The 22,408-nt window shown below is 33.9% G+C and overlaps 1 protein-coding gene across 23 annotated transcripts in view; it reads left to right on the forward strand.

The window, feature by feature from the left end:
- The window catches only part of LOC111057546, a 116,497-nt gene that overhangs the window by 10,291 nt on the left and 83,798 nt on the right, over positions 1-22,408 (forward strand). For all 23 annotated transcript variants that reach the window (XR_005570513.1, XR_005570508.1, XR_005570509.1 and 20 more), the window contains one exon: positions 20,100-20,301. Coding sequence is in view for 17 of the 23 variants with exons in the window: in XM_039421435.1 (XP_039277369.1) it covers positions 20,100-20,301 (202 nt within the window). In the remaining 6 variants the exon portion in view is untranslated. The remainder of the gene's footprint in view (positions 1-20,099; positions 20,302-22,408) is intronic.

Genomic DNA, 22,408 nt, shown 5'->3' on the forward strand with positions numbered 1-22,408 from the left:
TATTAAGTGAACATGATTTTTTATTCTATCAATAAATTGAAAAAAAACAAACAATATTTAACCTAAAATTCAAAGAGATGTTTGGGAAGATCATTTACTCTGTCTCACATTATAGTTTTAGGGTCGGTTTTCGAGCACGGGATTTAGCTTAGACTTTGAACCGCTGGAGTCAGAAAATTGGCTTTCCGAAACGGGGCGTAGTCGTAGTCATAGTCAAAGTCACGTTTAAATTGGATTTCGAAAAACTAGAAAATTGAACACAAAATAAAATGAAGAGAAAATAGTGTAAAGTTTCAGCTATTTTTAATTATTTAAATAATAAATTAAAATTCGGCTAGCTTACCAAAAACATTTTGAAGTATATATTGTATTTATCTTACTTAAGATCTGTAGACATCGGCTGTAGACTGTAGACATCGACTACACTTTAAAAGCTCTCTAACTTGTAGCCTACAACATTCAATAATATTACCTTACCATACTATAATAATTACTTCCTAATCTGTCATTATATCTACTTGGAAATACTACTTTAATACATTCTCATCACTGGCTGCCTGATTGTTTTGCAGTATGCTTAGAAGATTTGCGGTCAGAATTGAAATTCGTTTAGCAGACAAAAGGTTTCCATTAGAACAACATTAAGATTGACACGTTTAGTTGTGGGTGTGTTGGTGGTATTATAGACAAACGATGCTGGTTTGTTTCATTTCCATCTTGAAACGCCATCAATGTCGGTGATGTTGTTGTGGTTGCGAGATTGACTTCAAATTGTCAGCATTTCTCATAAGTAACATGAATGTTCCCATTTGATCAATGCTGCCTGTGTGCCAGCAGACCAGGACAATGCACCTGAAGAGATGCAGGCTCTTGGTTCTCACCACGCTTGGCTGCCCTACTAACTCTCCCTCATCCTCTCACTTGTTCTCTCTACTCTTCTCTCTACTCTTCTCTCAATCATCCTCTTTCGTTTATGAATTCCTGTCAATTTACAATCGACGTTACAACTTGGAAGCCCTGTCTGTCCCTATTGCGTCACGCTGACTTTCATTAATCGAATTGTTCGGCTGCTGTTATTTTTCATTCAACTGTAGAACTGATGTCTTTTTTAATTCGTCTCTTGTTGGAAACTCATCTTCCAAAAGCAATCCAATTTACTGTCCCTCACCCCCATCTACCAGACTATTGATGGGTTTTGTTGAATACTTGTTGTTCTCTGTTACTTTTGTTGGATACGTGTTCTCTTGTTGGAATTCTTGACACTCACCCTCTGTTTGAAATTTAAAGAGTATCTTGTCAAGAATATATAGGCTACATAATATTGTGGGTCAAGTAGAAGAGGAGGCTCTTATCTCATCTTCGCCCACATCACTTGTAATATTTAAAGTGTGGAAATGAAGGCATTTATCTACCTATGTATCTATCTATACATAGATTTTCATTTCCCAGCTACTTAAATGGATATTTGATGAATATCTCGGCTATTAATCTTTCAATAGTTTGAAGCTTATTTGTGGAGATATCAAAGAGAACCGTATCAAAGAAACCTGAAACGATTCTTAGTATAATTTGGATCAAGTCAAGTCAATTTGTGTAAACAATCTGAGGAAAATATATAGCTGACTTGAGCAATAAAATTCCTTGAAGATCTTTTCTTGTAAGATTCTGATTAAAAATATACTACTTTTCATTTTATTAGATGAAGCAAACAAGTGCAAAATTCATGAAAAAATGCTACTGTATAAAACTATTTATAATTATTAATTTTGTCACAAATTCCAAATATTCAGGACTGTATTGGATGAACAGTAGATATCACCTTAATAATGAAAAAAATCTACTACAAACTCTCAGTACCATAATATCATTGTTCTGAGCTCTATCAGTTTCCTATTCTGTCCTTCTCCGGCTGCCTCTCCTATATTTCATCCTCCTCTTTCATGAATGCTTAGACATGCATTAGATATTTAGTAGAACACTAGTACACTTATACATTGATGTAAATGTACTATATTAATGTAAATTAGGCTATTATACCCATTTGCAAATTCCACATTGGGACGAAACTCAAATCATCTTTATTCACTTAATTTTACAATTTTATGAAACATAAACAAAAATAATAATGTTGAGTGTACTCCTCATTAAGCTAGGCCTGCGTCGAGGAATGGTTCGTCTTGTACTTATTATACATTTTTCGAAATCATGTGTTCAGTGTGTACAAAAAAGAATCACCCGATTTTAAATAGTGTTAAGCACTTCTTCCTAATAAATATAGCTATTTAAAATCGGGTCATTCTTTTTTTTACACATTGTACAACTTGCATACTGAAAACTCACAAAGTATTGGAGTTTACGAAAATGCATCATAAATGTTCAATGTGTCCTCCATTGGCTGCACGGACGACATCTAGTCTGTAGCTTAATTCATTCCAAACCGTGTGAAGGTGTCTTCTGTCACTGAGGCTACAGCCGCTGATAATCGGGTTTTCAGCTCATCAATGTCACGAGGTAAGGGAGGAACGTAAACATGTTGTTTAATATATCCCAACAGGATAAAATCGTATGGTGTTATGTCAGTGGACCTAGGAGGCCAAGAGTGTAAAGCTTAGTCTCGCGGTCCTGTACGCCTTATCCAATGTTGAGGCAACGGCAGACGTCGTCCGTGCAGCCAATGGAGGACTTATTGAACATTTATGATGCATTTTCGTAAATTCCAATATTTTGTGAGTATTTTAGTATACAATTTGTTAGTGTTAAGCCCTTCTTCCTAATAAATATAGCTATTTAAAATCGGGTCATTCTTTTTTGTTCACACTGTATTTGTAAAAAAATAATACATAATAAAAAAATCGTGGAGTAGAACCGTTGGGCTTGAATAAGATTAGATTATGATCCGTATTTTCAGGGATTTGTTATAACAATATTCATACGATAGACAAAACATTGATAGTTTTGATTCCCGTATCACTCTTGGAATAATGACGATGTAACGGGTGAATACGGACCCGGCATTAGGCTGAAACTGAGAGAAGAAGTACTCGGGACGTGCGGAAATGCATCGGCGAATCATATTAGGAGCTGAACTTTGCGAAAAGGAACAACTGATGAAGAAACCCCGCTGCGTTGTGCTGGGAAAGGAACAGTGTGATGCACTTTGAATTGTCAGCATTCCTAATAAATAGCATCAATGCTTCTAATGCAACCAATGCAGACAGAGTCTGCAGTGAAAGCGCGCCCTCTTCATTATTTTTCGCAATGCGTCGAATAAATTAGTTGTGTGCACGAACACCAACACCAACTAGAGGTAATAACAGTAATAAGTTGTAAAATGGGTTACAATCACCGGCATTAGTTTAGTAGAAAGGCGTTTTACTAACGGCTGAATAATTCTAAACACAATGCTGATTTGTCTGCAATGCAAATTTATGATTATTATTTTCGTATGATATCTAATGAGCAGGCAGGCACTTTCATTGCATCGGTAGTTTTTTTGTTTTTTCAATTATTTCCGAATTCTTATACTAATTTAATAGAAACCTAAAATATTATTATTTTTATACACTGATATTCATGAATTTGAATCAAAATTTATAATTCTACAATTCATTTGGGCTAATATTTAATCTAATTATATTTAATATTTGGGCCAAATTTAAAATTAAAATGTTATTTGTTATTAAATTTTCCATTCCACTATGAAACATTGGCTCTAATTTTATAAAATAAATGGCTCTGAGTTATGACTCACACGTTTTCTATTTTTAAGGGACATCATAACTTCAATTGACTTTCAGAAATCAGTGTCATTACTGATACCATCTTTCTTTTAAAAGTTTGATTTTTATTTGACCACAAATCTTCCTTAATGCAGTATTTCAATTATTTCCGCAGCTAAAACCGAACATCCGTTTCGTCAGTTATTTATCTTATTGTCAATATTCACACATCAAAAGTATTTTTGTTTACATTATTGAGAAGAGTTTATCAACTTTTCCGTGTTCAAAACAATACTTAGTTTTTAACTTATGCATATTTATTTTTCAGCCTTGGTTAGAGGCTGTTTCTACCCTAAAAATTGAATGTGATTGAATAAAATATCTCATGTAATGAAGAACCATAATTCTTTTTACTGGTAAAGGTTGATTCCTTAACAATTGACCATTCTATGCAGTATTCTGTTATGCTTTGAAAAGTATTTATTCATCTTACATCAATTTATTGAATCAATAATACACAATTCATATAAATGATTAGGGAAAAGGAACAACAGATACAGCCTAGAACTTTTCCATCCATGAATTCTGATGATAGATACCGTAACTTATACTGTTTCTTCACTTAGAAACTTATTCCTTTTCGGCCTTCTTCAAATGAGTAAAGAAATGAAATAATAGCTTGAACCAACAATGAAAGGTACGAAGTAGGTGTGGAAGGCCATTGGGCATGTCATGTCACGCTTACTTGAAAATAGACAGGAAAATGAAACTATGAATGCAGTTTTTCCGCTTTGTTCATTAAGTTATTTGATTATAGTATAAATTATTTAAACATGTCAAAATTCTTGAAAATATCTTTCTCTCATAAAGTTTAATGCACTCTCTTGTTTCATTTTTTAAATCTCAATAATATCATTCGATTATTCGAGATACAAAAATATTTTACTCATTTTTTGGATGGAGAAGTGGATTTTTATTTTATTTTACACTCTGGTATCATTTAATAATTTTAATATGATGCTATCGAAAGACATATTTTAATAGCTAATGGCTTTATTTATTTATTCATTCATTATTACAAAATTACTTATCATTAAAATGATATTGGAAGAGAAAAAACGGCAAGTTAACTTTTACAGTAGTGTGGTAGCTAATGGTAGTTTCAGTGATAACGGCCCCGTAGGACTTACTTAGTCGTAAGTTCCCGTAGGTTTATAATATTTCTCAGAGGGGGTCCCCGGATCCCCGGGGCCCCCGGATGTTTAACCCTACACTGCTAATGGTCTAATCGGCAAAGCGGACATACTTCGAATTATGCTCAGTACCGTGGTTAGCTCTAAATAGCAACCGATTACATGAATTGAGTATACTTCATCACACTTATGGTGAGCGTTTCCACATGCTAACGACCTCTTCAAATCTAATTCTCAGCCATTTCAATGTCTATGCGGCCGTGATAGCCTTGTGGCAGCTATTGCCTTATCACGACCTGCTAGAACCAGGCACGTTCTTGTTACAATTACGGGTTGGTGCTAGATGAGCGGATGCCTGATAGAGCGGTCACTCCGCGGCCATTCTAGATTCCAACCGTCTGGCTGCTAACAGCTGCTTCAGTCCATCCTAATTTGCTTCAATCTTGTGTAGAGTCTGAGATATTATCGTTGCATTGCATTTTATGGAGGAAAATATCATATTTCTCTAGGAATTTCTATCAAAACTACTTTGTTTCATGTTGTGACAAGCTCTAAAATTCATTTCTGAACATTCTTGTTCATTTTAGAATCGATACTTCTGATATTAATTCTATAGTTAACTCTCAAGTTATTCACTTTGAAATGTAGCCATTCCTTATAATCAACATCAATGCTTCCAATTTTACCATTGTATCAAAAAATTATTGCTCCACAATTTATTGCCATGACCATTTTATTTTAATAAAATATTTTATTGTAAAATTAATGCTTTTTAAAATCAATATTTAACATTTTTGAAAGTGCTTCTTCATACATTCATTACAATATGAAGGAGCTTCCAGACGTAATTCTAAACGAAGACATGAATTTCAGAATATTGATGTGCATCTTCCTTTCACAATATTATCTATTCACAAGAAAATCAGGTACCTACGAATAACTTGAAAAAAGATTCATGCGTAAACAATTTTCACAGAAGATTATAAAGGTTCATTCAATATGAATATGAAAATACTTTTTAAAGAATATCCGTTTTTTCAGTACACATTTTGAAATATTGTCATTTTCAATTCATTTGTTGATTTTTTATAACTTGGAAATCAAACATGAGCTGAATTTTTAATAAATAATTTATCGTTAAATTGTATCATTTGTGGGGTTTGTGAAATTAATCTAATCAGTTTAGCAGATCACTATACTTCAATTTTTTATCCTTGCTAAATAATCAACTCCATTGAAATTGTTATGAAACAGAAAAACACTCTTTCTTTCATATTGCAGCCTTCATGCTTTGATGGCTCCATTCGATTTCAATTCTCGTCACGTCTTCTTTTTCAATCCTCACTTTTTAATGTCAGTAATATTCCATTCAGTGAATGTTGCATCATGTCTAGACAAGGTGTGATACAGGGTCAGTTTCTTTATGATCATGATTCATGAATTTTGAATTTAAAACCTTATTTATTCTAGTAAAAACTTAGGCTTGTAGTTCAAAACTCACACTGGTATGTGAGAGAAGTGGTTTTTTTGAGGTCAGTGAATAAATATCAGGGTTAACTAAAAAAGCAATCAAATTATTTCAGTATAAATATCAATGTTTGGATTGGTGGTATTATTGACAAATAAATACGTTTTATTGATTTCACTGCGGATAAAATGCTTACAACAATCCATTAATAAATATAAGATTATAATTTATTGAAAAATAATATTCATAGCCTTGTAAAATATAAAAAAACGACAAAATGAAGATGTATTCCAAATTTTAATGTAAATTTTTTCCTCATTTCTGATCCTCGAGTAATTTTTCTAAATTACATTAAAAAATCTTTACTCATTGAAAATTGAATGAGTAAGTTAGAATTTTCTTGTTGAATATTTTGCATAATGAAGCCCCTTCCACAACAATAACATTAGTATTGTGACCCTCATTAGTTATTCTGTGATGTAACCTTGAAACATGAGTAATGTCTCACATTGTCTTCCAGTATTTTTCAGTGTTCTGTAATGCCCGTGTCGAATTGAATGACCAATAAATTTGTCTAGATTTACGATCTCTGCGATGTGGCATGATAGCTTGTACGAGATTTCAACCGAACTTAATCACGTTCTTGTTTTGGTGTGAGTCATTGATGATATTCGTATATCAACTTAGTTTGGGAGAAAACTGGACAAGCTTTCAAAAGTCCAGGTACTTAATTTTAAAATCGATTACATGTGGGCACTTGGATAATGATAATATACAATGAATTACGACTACCAGTGCCTGTCATAAATTACTGTATCAATTTATTTTCAAATGGTTTCAATATTGGATTTAGTGATTGGAAAATAACGGAATAAAGTCAAGGATATATCAAACGTGGGAGCAAATAATGGTTGCTCGTTCTCCAATAATGTTGGTATGGAGAGATTTACTTTGAACTGTCAGCTTTTCGTACAAATTGCATCACTGCTTCCACTTAAGTTACCAATCATTACCAATCTTCCACTTTAAGTTTAATGCAACCAATCTTCCATTTCAAGTTTAAAGTAAATCTTAGTATATGTTTTGTTTATCGCTCAAAAATGATCTTTGTGCTGGAATAGTGAACGAACATTTTATCAATAATTGATACTTAAAGAAGAGTAAACATAAAAATTACAAGTACAGAGTAGTGGAAGAATGTAGGGAGAACATTGATCAAAATTTTTACCAAGGAGAAACATTAAATAAAATTGAGAATAAAAATTCAAGTATCTAGTTGAAATTTTGGTAGCCCTACCTACATTTTGCGTTTTTGCCCTGTAATTTAATATCCATTTTCTATCTAGAATTTTTCCACTCGTATAAGAATGAATGGAATAAGAAATGATTTTATCAGAGATCATATTAAGAAATAGTATATAATTTTCTTAACAGATCAACTTTGATATAAGGTGATTGAATAGTTCTAGAACAAAACAGCAATTTCTTATTTGGTTAAGGTGCTCCAAGGCTTTTTCAGTCACTAAGAGAATTGTGATTTCTTCTGCGATAAGAATTATCTTTATCGTTTAAAGAGTCGTTGGTGGACGAAGAAAGTGGTATATGAAGGCGAAGTATGAAATGTTGGTGAACATGTCTTTACCTTTTTTGGATGTACAGGAACGAAGCGATTCTTGCATCCAACCATATGCTCTTCAAGTAGTCTGTTACTCAATTGTTGTTGCCATTCTCCAAATAAAAGCATCCAGCACTTTAATGAGCTTAACTTTCTTCTGACATACTTCTAACTCTGTGCAGTGATCAATGAAATCGCCCATTCATCACTTTATTGGTCGATGATTTACTATGTGCTCGATTTTTCTTAAAGCAAACACCATAAATCAACCTGGAATCTAGTGACTGCGACTCAAACTATACATTCTGTTCGACTTATTTCCTTATTAAAAACTTTAATTCAATTCAGTTTTCGTCCAATGAAAAGACAATAAATTACAAATATTGATGCCATCATCAGCGCTGTTAACTTTTTAACACAAAGTTCAAAAAATAGACTGCTAGTATTTAGTTTATCAAATTTCAAGTAAATTGTTAACAATTAGGGTTCAATTTCTTCAGTAACTATTATTGGGAAAGAATATTATTGCATTCTTGATATTTCTAACGGGACAAGCCTAATAATTATTATAGAATCTAGATCAATTTGCTTTGAAATAAATATGGTTAAGATTTCAAGTGTGGTAAATCTTTGGAGGCTAGCTAAAATGTGAGTCTTCAAAGTACCGTACAGTTTGATTCGACGGTTTTTCTCAGGCACATACGAGAATAATCTCCAATATAAATTCAGCTAGAAATGAATAATGAGGTGCTCTCATTTAACTTTAAGGTTTATTGCACATAATAATGCAGATGCGTGTAAGTTTGCACTGAGGTCTGCGTCGATCGGTTGGTCGGATAAGCGTGTCGACTCATATCTAATTGCACTTTCTCACTTGTAGCCTATCGGTATGCAGAAGTTTCTATGATATGGTAAGCAGTAAAAGCCGATCACTGCATCGGATCTACAGTATTCAAAGGAATACTGTTCCACCTTTCTCCTCAAATCCCTTCACTATAAGCTTCACTTTATAGGTTAACTATTTGGATTGGTTCACAAAGTTGACTGCGGTGACCCAGCTGAGTTAGATGGAGGCGTAGGATTGTCAATGGGATTGTTGGCTTTTGCTTTCCCGCGGTGTGTGTCCGGGGGGGGGGGGCGAATGGTCGTGAGGGACTTTACTGCATCGTGCAGAATGGTGATGCTTGACCTCGTTGTTTTCCCCACTTCTATTGGCTGTGTTTGTAGTGGTTATAGTTTAGACTGTCAATGGTCTGTTGAATCGATTAGCACTTAGGAGTAACACATCAAGGACACTTAGAATGTAGGTTGATCAAGTGGTTTCACTTCTTGAAGTTTCACACTTGCACTTCTTTGACTTGACGTTTTACAAGTTACAGAGTAATAGAGTTTCATATCTGTTCTGCAACTCTTGTAAAGAAATGAATAAAAAAAGGCAGATACGAGATAGACCTCCACTTGAGGTTAAATTAAAGGTCAGATTAAATTTCAACTTCTATCAGAAAAATCATTGTTTAGATTAGGATTACCTGGCTGAAATCTGCTACTTTCCCTCAGTTGATTTGCCCATTCTGCAAACCATGCCATTGAATAATTATTCCAATCAGGTCTCAAAAGTCTCTTCGATTTGTTGCTGTTTAAGATGAATTAATATCTTTGAATATATAGCCTTAAATTCTCTTGTACAGTTTCAGCAAAAATAAACAATACTGGAAAGGTAATTCTTTATTTTACGTATACATTTTAACAACACATACAAGTCAAAGGAAGCAAAATCGGTTAAACACGGGTAATAACATGTTCAATACGACCCCCGTTCAATTTGAGGCAACACTCGTACCGTTCTTGTAGGTTTTGCACACATATTCATGAACTTGTAGGTTTTGCACCATTAAGTTGCCAATTATAATTTATTTCTCACGATGAGAAAATCTTACAATTATTAGTTATTTGAGATTGAGATTGAGATTTGAATAACATTTTACAAATGTTAATCAACTGACTTGAAATAGAGTAGGTCTAATTATTTTTCATTATTGTAATCATATTGTAGTAGAGATATGCTATACAGTACTTGCACACTTACTACAACTCACTACAGTACAGCTATGAGTTGAATGTATCCGTAGTTTTAATATAATTTGAATATTGAAATAGCACAATAATAGATATTAGAATGTCTAATTTATGTTCTATCGTCCTTCCGCCCTTACCAAAAAGATGATTGTCAATATTGATGATGATATCATTTATTATATAAACTTTGGAGAGTTGTAGAGTTTTAACCGGGATTGACACAACATCTCTACATTTTTCAGTGGTGGTTTTATGAAGTTCTAAAACAAAGGTCAGTTTTTGCTAACAATTGACTCTAAACGGATGACAGTGCATAATTAGATGTTCTATCTTCTCCTTGTGACAACCCTTGTTTGCTTTGAATCCTGACTCGATAACTTGTTTACTAGAATGACAGTTGATTTTTCGTGCTCAGTTAAGCGAAGTTGACTAACTGAACTCTGTGGAGCTGTGAGATGTGACTAATATCACGGGATCAGGTAGTATCCAATATAGTAGTAATAATCAGGTAGTATCCAATATAGTAGTAATAATCAGGTAGTATTCAATATCCGGACATCAAACACCAGTCTGACTTCCACAGAGATGCAATTTTGCTAATGATGAATATGTGATCAAAGTAGATACCATGAAATATGATTATTGCGATGCTGCTAATCTGATAGCATATAATTATACTACGAGTAATATTGTCTGCCAGTTTGATGAATTTCGTTTATTTGCACTGCTCTTTGTGAAGTTATCTATGTGTGTGATCTAATCAATATGGTAATTCTATCCGTTCCTCCAATTTGGTAGCAGGCATGTGATTGAAGTTTATTTTCCAAAACTCCATGAGTTGTCTGCATCAATGGTGCTCACATTACTCGAGCAATTTTATTAATGTGAAACTAATAAGAGGTTGATTCAATGAAAATTGTAAATTACTGTTGGAATTATCACAATTAATACAGCATCAAACTAATATTATAGGGAGGGAACTATTCCTCCCTACTGATTATCAATACCACACTAATTCAGTATTTGTGAAATAAATAGACTGAAAAAACATAATTTAAATCTTAAATTACAATAGCCAATAGCCAAAAACCTACAATTTTATTCATAAGTTTCTTATTTAAATAATTAATTCCCATTTTGTCTACATTCAATGTAGAAGAGAATCCTAGTAGATAATATAAAGGTTGTGCTCATACTTTTCTCATGAATAATAAGTTTATCGAATCTTCTCAATTAATCTTCCAAGTTTTTTAGACAGCTTTTGCTATTGAAATTATAAATTAATTTAAAGTTGGTGTTGGAGAATCTAAGCGTTTTCCCGCTATCTTAATCAATTCACTATGCTTGAAGCTCTTGCAACAAACCCCATCCTACCCTTTCTCATAAAGTAGTCTCTTTAATTACAGTTCCTCTCTCGGCTTATGTCCTCTTCCTTTATGCGCTTCATTGTTCTCCGAATGTTTATTATTTTTTTATTGTGTAGGAAACGCTACTCATGAATATTCAGTGTGGTCTGTTGTATACTGACGCATGCTTGGAATTTTTTATGACCTCCATTGTAGGTCTTGAAACGCTTGTGCGGGAATAAATATTATGCCAAAGTTTGTCATACAGTCAGCTCTTTGTTTTATTTGGTGGAAGGTGTATGTCATCAACAAAAAAATTCAACTAGAGTAATCAATTGATATCATCATACTGAACGCTGTTCATATAATCAAGAGACTGCTGGTTAAATAAATTCATTATAACTCACTGCAATACAAAAAAAGTAAAATTAATATAAAAAATATTTCAAGCTATTTAAGTGCGTTTGAAAGCCATGCATTATTATTAATTTAATAAAGTGATTTGAATTGATGGTTCATTGAATATAATATTTTGCCTTTGCTTGAAACATAGGAGTAGTTACTTGAAATATTTATGATGTCTGCTACTTATACTTGATAAGTATACAATCATAAGACATAAGACTGTAACTCAATTTTGAATGCTGATATCATTTCACAGGAAGTAATACTTTTGTTTCATAGAATCATAACTCCTAGTTAGCCTGCTTGTATGTTCAATGTTGATGTTCATAATTTTTGAAAGATCCAAAGGAATAGCTTGCTTCACGATCATGAGAAAGGGACTTTGTTTCCACTCTATGGTAACCTTCATGGAGATTTCAGACTAGTTGGCCTGCTGTTAATTAAGTTAATTGAACGGATGTCTATATTACTCCATCCAGTGCTGCCTGCCTAGCCTCTCAGTAGGATGGTTCCCACGTTCTTCTATCGTTGACTATCCTATAGTATATGTAGAAACAGTTTCAAGTTGGTAAATGAGAATAGCAACCTATTTATTAGTGAAATTAATTGTGGGGAAAAGTTTCATATATGAAAAGTTCTGAATATGCTTTATTATAAGTTGAGATTAAAGATTCATACTTGTTTGTCTATATTAAAAGTGGCTCTTTATTCAGCTTAATATCATATCAGTCTCATAGGATAGGTGAAATTAGACGAAGGGGCCTGCTAAAGGCCAGTCTCACCACTTTACAATTTTGAGCTTGAGAATCGTATACCGGACGTTGAGAAACCTCTGAGAATGATCCGTCAATAATATCCTTCTCACTACCCACATCCCTGAACCATTATAAATAATTATGTTCATATCACAATACTAAAAATATTGAAATTGTGATTTACATCATTAACTGTTGATGAAATGATTGAGTTTCATAAATGATAAAAGTAATGTTTGAATACTTTTTTAATTCAAAATTTCAGTTCTGGGAAATAGTTCCAATTTTCAATTATTAACGCTTTCAATTTCAGTGGTTCTGAATTAATTTTGAACAGTAGGTTTAGTAATCTCTCACCATCCTCCTCAACATTAGAAAAGCTGTGGTATCGATTCGATAATTTGAGATGCGCCTGCTACTTCCTTTGGAAGGGTGTCGACTTGTGGAGCCGACTCCTTCATTTGTGAGTCTAATCATTTATGAGTCTAAAAATCGCTTCCTGGTTAGGTGGTTCGGAACCGACCTAAAGCTGTAGGTCCACTCATCTCTCACTATCATCCGTCTCATTACCCACGCACAAGTCTAGATCTCATGTAGACATCATCCACAGCAACAAAAAAATATTATTTTGATATTAATATTTTTTTATCTGGGATTAAAAAAATATTCCAATTTTCAAATCATAGTTTCATAAAATCAATTTAACGTTATCAATGTATTTGTAGGTTAATAATTTCTCTCACTTGTAGGCCTACTGTTAGTTGGAAATCCCATTGCTTTAATTAATTCACTGTTGACTCTGAAAAACTTCTTAACTTTGAAAATATTTCCATTGGATTCATTAATCAAGATTTCAATGCTTAGTATGACAAAATCCTATAAGCATGAACTCTATTACATTGTTCTAGTATGTTTTGTTGAGCTTTAGCTGGATTGAACTAATCCTTAACAGAGAGAGCGTTTAATCGGGAGGAATGTTGATGATAAAGAAGGCTATTAAATGTTTTTGTTCCGCAATTCAATGCAGAGCTTACCACCCATGTATGAAATTGTGGAATAGATGATTCAGATTAGAGGGTGCCATAATTTATGACCGCAAAGGAGCAGATACTCCGGTGGGAACAGTAACCGCTATTTTTCGCCTGCTAACTGCGTTAATTCCAGCTACAATTTTCTACCGTTCACTTGAATAATGGTCGATTTTGCTATCGCGGATCCAACGGTGCGTTAATGGATTGAAATAATGGTTCTATATCTCCAAAATTGCCTGCGGCATTCATAAAGAACGATTCAATTCATTCTTCAACATTCTTGGTCTAGTTTTGCAACAGTATTTCATCCCCCTCCTGCGGCGAATTTGGAACTTCCGATTTATTAAAATAGAGTGATGCTGAGGCAGCCTGGTAAAAAATATAGCATATGCAATTTCAGAGACGAATAAGAATTCAAAACTTTTGCGTATCACATCTACGAATGTAGATGTTAATCTAAATTTTGTGCAGCAATCTATGTCTACATGACTTTCTATATCTACATCTGAATTGATTAGAATTAAGTTGATAAAAAATAATATCTATAATGCGACAGTTTTGTGTCAGTTGGATGTCTCTTATTGTATTTAGATAATTCCAAATTCTGCTGTAATTTTTCAAGTTCCATTCTGAAATATTATGCAATATAAATGAGACTTTCTGGAAATAGTTGTATATCTCGTAATTGTTAGATCATCAATGTAATCAACATGATAATTGAAAATCTAAAGCATCAAAATATAAGGTATTCATTCACGGAAAAAAACATGAAATTGTATCGGCGTAATGGCAGCCGAGCTACTCGAGACTGGTACCATCTATACATCTATGATAATTATAGTGTTAATGCTTTAGATTTCCAATTTTCATAATGTAGAAAGGTTTGTTCCGTGCTTTTTGGAAGTTCTTTAATAGTTAGTTATCAGTAAACCAAGCGATCCCATTTAAACATATCTTCGAAACAGCTTCAATTTTTTCACAGTAAGAAAGAAACGAACATCTTCACGCCAGTTGTGAAGGCATTCTTGCTAGCTAGTTTTCATGGTCATTTGAAATACAGTGGGTAACTGGATTGCCCAAACAGTTATGTACAGTATGATAGGATGGACACCCATGTGGACAGTAATTGTGCTTGTCGCATGTCGTGTTCATTGGTACAGTTGACCAGATGTTCGGTGTCCTCGTCCCAGAGTAGCTTCAAGTGCTCTTGCTCCGTTGTCTTCTCGTCTTCTAGTCTCGTCTTCTAGTCTGGTGTGTGTGTGTGTGTGTGAGTTTTCCTTATTTTCACAATTCATGTCTTTTATCTTTAAACTTCAAAATCTGTCAAACAGTATAAGTTGATCAATCAATAGTAACCATGCCATACACTAGTAGGCCTATTTTTCACTAAGCTCTCGTATTGAATGAATCTAAAAAAAATCAGAAACTCATTCGTGGACATCTAGTTTTATCTCTGACTATGTAAAGTAACCATTCATTTTATTCGCCCAGGTAGGCTCTTATTTCTCTTTTCAGTATCATATCACGAATATATAGATCAATCAGACGATCAATAAGATAGTTTACCAAGTTAAGTAGGTAACTATTACACTTTATAAATCCTTATAATTGAAATCTAAGCGTCTCAGAATTTGGTGGTTTAGCCTCTATTAAATGATATGAGCATATTAATGCTCATGTGATGTCAAGAGTTGTCATGATTTGGAATTCGATTTTAAGAAGATGTGAAAGAGTGCAGATCCGAAAACGCTTCGTGGCTTATTAAACGCTAGTAAGGCTAAAGATTCTAGATTCCCTCTTAATCTGTTCAGTCTAGAATTCAAGCCAGGTTTTAATGTTATCTATCTATTTAAAATTGGATTATTAAAAAACCTTATTGTATAATCTCCATAAAGTCAGATAAAATTCCTGGTAATCTTTCCTTCTAGTGAATAAAATGAGATATTTAAAGCTTGATCGACCAACAGGTGGTTGGCGCACTGGCAGCTTAAACCGTTGATGGAGCAAAGCATGTCTAGATAAGGGTAGCCTAGGTGAAACAGTTTGTAAAGTTTTCTAGTTGGTTATCAGTTCCAAGTTTTTTGATCATGCAAACAGTTCTCACCAGAAAGTTTTCAGATTCTACAATGTACAATCGTGCACTCAAACTTCGTGTAGGACTGTAAACATCTGCATTTTTCAGTGTCAATTATGTTAGTGTAGGTATCTTAGCCTTGAACTTTGCAGCATTGATGCAGTGATGGCTGAGCTGACTTGGTGGCTCAATAAGTCCGAGCGATGATTTCTTTGATGCCTCCGACCGCTTTATTGACAAATAATTGAGTCAGTCCGTGGTTTGGCGGTACATTACCGTCCACGGTACGGATGAACGGATTTGCTCAGCTCAGCTGCTGCTCGTTTCTTCCGTTCTTGGACTGGACGTTCCATTATTCAGGACGGTGCTCGTCTGTCGCAGATTATTATTTCCGAAAAAATGACACAATAGAACTTTCACGGTCGTCTCCACTCACATAACATCGTTTGTTGCTTAGCTATTCTAACATTACAAGGTTTCTCTTTCATTTTATTTTTCGTTGTCATTGTCACAAATTTTCAAGTATCTCAATAAAATTATTTCCTTGATAGGTTGTAAGTACAAACTCTTTTTAAAGGATTTCTATGTAGATATTGAGAAAGATTCATTTTCTAAAAATTATGTTATGAATTCCAAGTTTCACCTCAATTAATCCTCTTATTCTATTTCCCAAGCTCATAATCATATAATTTTCCTTTAATATCTAAATATTTTCTCTCAATCGGCTTGGTTGAAAACAAACTTATTGTGGTTGTTGAGTAAATAAAATTGATCACAAATATGTAATTTGGGAGCATGGAGTCACAATACATGTAAGTATTGTAATGGCAATTCGTGATGTGATCGATGATGATTAATGACGAAATATTGTTTTAATAATAAGTTACTTATTTGAACTATTCCTGTCTATAAAAAGGTTTATTTTTTAACAAGTTTCCTCGATGTCTTGATAGATGGTATTCAATTAATTTTCACTAGCGATATTTCTATTTGAAGCAAAATATTGAACATAGCGCCATGAGAATAGCGAGGGAGTATGCCAAATTCCATACCATAGATATTATAGGCTACTCGTAGGTATTCGAAATCTTATTTTTTTATCTGTTTATGAATATTGCATGTTTATTCGTACTTGTGGAAATACTGTGTATTGAACAAAAATAACGACCGAATTGTAAGATCCAGTACATTTAATTGAAAGCATAACAAATTGTCTGCGCATTTATTCTCCCATTCATTTCGTTTCCTCATTTGATGATTGGGGACTTGATATTCGTGTCCACGTACATGCTACTGTACATAGTACATGCTACTGTACATAGTACATGCTACTGTACATAGTACATGCTACTGTACATAGTACATGCTACTGTACATAGTACATGCTACTGTACATAGTACATGCTACTGTACATAGTACATGCTACTGTACATAGTACATGCTACTGTACATAGTACATGCTACTGTACATAGTACATGCTACTGTACATAGTACATGCTACTGTACATAGTACATGCTACTGTACATAGTACATGCTACTGTACCTAGTACATGCTACTGTACATAGTACATGCTACTACTTCCGTTTAATTTTTCGATTCCCATCTTTCATCCTTTATTGCAAAGCTCAGTTTCCTCCGTTTCTGCCATTCAACCTGTTTTGCATAACATGGTAGAATTTCTTATTGCCTCATTGTTTGTGGGCTCGTGGGACATTCTCTACACGAACGTAGATTTACGTTTTCGTTCTATGAAACTGATGAGAGTTTTTCTGGCATTGTTGACTGGTTCTCAGGATAAGAACATTGATAAGACATCTACACTCTATTCACATTTACCTACACACAAGTATACGGTTATAATAAATAGATCAGTGTCCTAGTTGCCTTTTTTGTAGGACAAAAGTGAAGAGGACATTCATTATAATCAACCATTCGTATATCTCCTTCTCTCAATTAATTATTTGATAGGCGTCAGGTCTACACTCAAGTCGATCCAATTATCTCCACCAAATTAACACAAATATGTCCGATCAATTGAGAGAATCTAGCTTGTATTTTTAGAACATTCAGCATCAAGCTCATGAAATAATATAACATTAATAAAAATGATTCTAATAAATCCAATTCATTCTGCCTTCATCATTTTGATGTTTTTCCTTATGCCCAAAATGAATTTTAACATTTCACATGAAAGTTGGATTCATTAAAAGATTATCCAATACTTATATCTAATTCATTTTGTCTTCATAAATTTGTTGTTTTCTATTCAATTAATTGAATGCCTATAACCTATATAGACCTATATGGTGTCTATCGCAATAAGTTTTCAGCATCTGTTCACAAAAATCGATTGCTCATTTTAAAACCCTATTTAACAACATTTAGTTCGATTGCATTTCCAAACTCGTTATTTGGATAAGATTAACCTACTCTTTGCGTGCATTTTGCTCATGAAAAACTAGCCCTGATATGTTATATAAAGTTGGTGTAAGGGCACAATCTGGCTTTGATCAGATACCTTGCCAAGGACAAATCGATACTCTAGTTACTTTTTTCCTATTCATAAAACGTCAGTGGGCTCTCCCCTGAGTCACTACAGAACACCTAATTAACCGCAGACATCGTGTTGGGTAGCTTCAAAGGGCTATTTTGTAACTACCTCTTGTCAGCCTTGTCATTTTCACTCAACAGACTCTTCCATTATTATTTTTATGTACGGTAGTGGGTTTCAATCGTATTGGTTGCAGTGATTCATTTTCGTTTGAAACTCTGATGTTGGAGATTACTTGTTACTTTAAAAATTCAATATGAATATTTATTATTCCATTAAGAAATATTATATTCCATTTAGCAGGTGGAATAATTTGCGTTGATTGAGTGTGTTCACGTTTCTAATGCAGATACTGTGCTTCGATTTGTGTCTTCTCTTGATTGCCATATCTTTGATATTCATTCATATTTTTAAGTGTTTAATAAGGAATAGATATTTAGAGAAAAACGTAAGTGTGAGATCATCAGTTATATAGTTGCATTATTATTTTGAATGAATTTTAATGTCGGTTTCAACACAATTCTTTCAAATTTGTTTATTAAATTTAAAAAAATAAACTCATCATCCGCATCATTTGAAATTCTAAACTGGTTACATCATAATCATACGATTCCATAGACAATTCAATCAATTTGTTGAATATTGTCAGCAAAGCATGATATAATTCATTTTTCAAATAAATTGAATAGACTTCACAAAAGTGTAAAAATGTAAAGTACCTACCTATGTCAAATGTAATCAGAATAATTCTAATTGATTATGTGATCAGTACTGTATTAATGGTAACTGTTAATATTAGTAGCTTCATTTAGTATTCACTAGTATCACTCAGTCTGATTGCAGTATATGCAATCAAAAATACAGTCATAATACAGTAGCAATGAATTATGGATTATTACCTTTATCATTATTATTAATATAGACTCATTCACAGATTCTATACATCTACTTTATATTTTTCAAACACCATCTTTCAAAATAAGGAAATAATAGTGTATTTGAAATTAATATTTTACTTGGGAAAATTATTGCTGTTTAATTCCTTTTATATAATCGTATCTCCATCAATCTATTTGTTGTAGAATTCTTTGGCTAGTTAATTTCAAATGAATATATTTTAAGAATAAAAAATCTTGACGTAATGTAATTTTTTTGAAATTTATTGGAATTTTGAAAGGAATTTATTTTCGAATATTTGTCTGTATTTTCATTCTACTGTTGATTTCTTGATTGAGTTCTTTAGAGATGATTTCCTCCTTACAAGTAAATTCCTTCATAATTTTAAATTGATTTCATAATTTTTTCAACCTGTTTAGCTGCTCCCTTAATTTCGTATTTCTTTTAAAAGTGATTGCTGAACTTCTATATTCTATTTAAGTTATCCCTTGATTTCCAATTCATTCATTACTTCATCCTATTCAGATGTTCTTTCAACTTCTACAGCCTATTAATTTGAATTTTCGACTTCTCCATCCTTACAATTCGATTGTGAATTAACTGATACAGTGTGTACAGTGTAGCCTACATTGAACGTTATACATTGTACATGAACATTGTCAAGTTCAAGTGTACAGTTCATTGATGCACACAATCAATATAGTTGATTATAAATGAATATAGAATCAATATTTTAGAAAAAATTTCATTTTGAATATAAAAGATTCAGATTCAGTTCTTCATCCTTTTCTATGTTATCCCCATCTGTTGTACTGTAAGAATAGGTTTCCTCAGGTAAATAAACAATTATTTAATTTGAGTTTATTTACTTTGTACTGTTATGTTCCTTTCGTCATGATGTGTTTTTTGACAAAACTGTTTATTTGTATCTAATTGCTATTTAATTGCTGATTTGTTTGTTTCAGATGGACAAGGGCAAGCAGCAGCAGTCGGCAAGCGCACACGCACACACACGCGGTGAGGCAATGTCGTTCGGCTTCAAGCGACCGACGACCGCGCATGCGCAGTTGCCAGCAGCCACCCCCGCCCCCGCCGCCTCCGACGAGAAGAAGGAGTTGTCTTCGGTCGACTCACTAGTCATGCAACAGAATTGCACTGCTCGCTCTGGTACTCATTACTCTTATCACCTTGCAATATCCAAATCGTTACAAATTGTTATCATCATAATGAAGAAGAAGATGTAGTGGTTGGGTTTTCCTGCAAATTCAATCAATCAATTTATTCAATCATTTACACTTTACACACACAAGATTCAATACAAATTATTAATACATGCAAAACAGTAACAACAATAATATATACACTTCAATCGAAGCTTATTGTGTTCACAAGTAGTATGTTAGTTAGGCAAGCCAATACCTGTGTCCTTTACAAGAACCAGGAGCTTTTCCCTATGCTAACATCCCATTCATCAACTGGTTGCTTGTTGCAATCCAGTGTGATATGCTTGGCAGTCTCTTCAGACTGACTATTCCTCGTGAGTTCCACTCCTGGTCTTCTTTGAAAGTCCTTCCGCTGAGGAAGGAGTGCCCAAGTCACCTATAGGGCGTCGGCCACCCTTGACTCAGCCTCTTGACCCACATTTGTGCCTGGAGTTTCATCCATCTCTGGTCTCTTGGGTTTTTTTCTTTTTGCTCCTCCGAAACCTCGCAGGATCAAAAGCCTCACCTCTCCCAAGAAGTTTTGCCTAAATGGCCGCTCTTCTTTGAGCAGTGGTGAAGTTTGGTCTCTCCACCCACAAACTCTTGACCTACGTGAGTTCAACTCCTGGCCTTTTTGTAGGTCCTTCCGCTGAGAGAGGGGACGCCAAACTGTGTACACAGGGCGCCCGGCCACCCTCGACTCAGCCTCTTGACCCACATTTGTGCCTGAAATTTCACCAATCTCTGGTCTCGGGTTTTTCTTTTTGCCCCTCCGAAACTCTGCAGGGTCTAAAGCCTCACCTCTCCCAAGAAGTTTTGCCTGAGTGGCCGCCCTTCTTTGAGCAGTGGTGAGTTTTGGCCTCTCCACCCACAAACTCGTGACCTACGTGAGTTCCACTCCTGGCTTTTTTGTAGATCATTCCGCTGAAGGAGGGGTCGCCAATTTGCCTCTAGGGCACCTGGTCACCCTCGACTCAGCCTTTCGACCCACATTTGTGCCTGGAGTTTGTCTCTGACCAGAGACCCATCATCTCTGGTCTCTTGCGTTTTTTTTGTCCCTCCGAAACTGCCCTGATGGGGCAGATCCCGTGGGTTTGAAGACAAAGCAACTTCTGGAGTTGCCTTGGGGTCCCTTTTAGTCGCCTTCTTCGACAAGCAGGGATACTTTGGGTGAATTCTGGTTTTCAACACATTCTTGAGTACAATGTTCGCTAGAGTATGATGTTCGACTCAAAGCTCCCCCAACCCAAAGGGGCTTTATCATAGTAAAGAAATCTCATGTTTTATCTTAATATTTTAACTAAAGTATACTCTATAAAGAATATAGAAATCTATAAAATAGAAAATAGCCTGAAAAGATGTAGGTATGATAAATATTAACTGAATACCCTACAGCTATCATCTCCTGGCATAGTGTTTAATATACAATCACAAAATAAACTTGAAAAAAAGTTATCTATCTAGAACCTCCCATACTTTGTGGTTCATGAAAAAATAAAATACAGTTGTATAATTTATGGCATAAGCAATTGTAAATAATATGGATATAAAAATTTCTAATTAAAATATTTATTGATTTCTTTTTATTTATTCATTCATCCATTTATTGTACAAAATACTATTATTATAACCACGGACGAAAAACTAGGTTGAGTCAGTACTATTTCTCTCCAAAAATTTTGATAAAATGTTAATGTTGTAACTTTATTTCTGTTCCAGGAACAATGATTTGAACATTTTGAAGGTTGACGTAATGGATTAAATGAATCACAAAATGTATCACGATAAATTAAAAACTTGAGATATATTGTACTTATTTGAAAATATCATGTTACACTTCTACAGTAGAAGTCTTATTTTAGGCATAAGGACATATAGGATGCGTTTGACTGAGCTAAAATGTGTCTAGGTTGTATATTCAAGTGAATCTAATTCAGTGATAAGAAGGTAGCAATGAACCTTGCCGGTAGAAAAGTATTAATTTGTTTGCAAGAATGATGTAAATTTATGTGGAAGTCTCATTATTTATTTTCCGAGAAATCGCAAATAATACTGCACTTAATCGTGGCACT

This window comes from Nilaparvata lugens, chromosome 2, assembly GCF_014356525.2.
Source record: "Nilaparvata lugens isolate BPH chromosome 2, ASM1435652v1, whole genome shotgun sequence".
Lineage (NCBI taxonomy): Eukaryota > Metazoa > Arthropoda > Insecta > Hemiptera > Delphacidae > Nilaparvata > Nilaparvata lugens.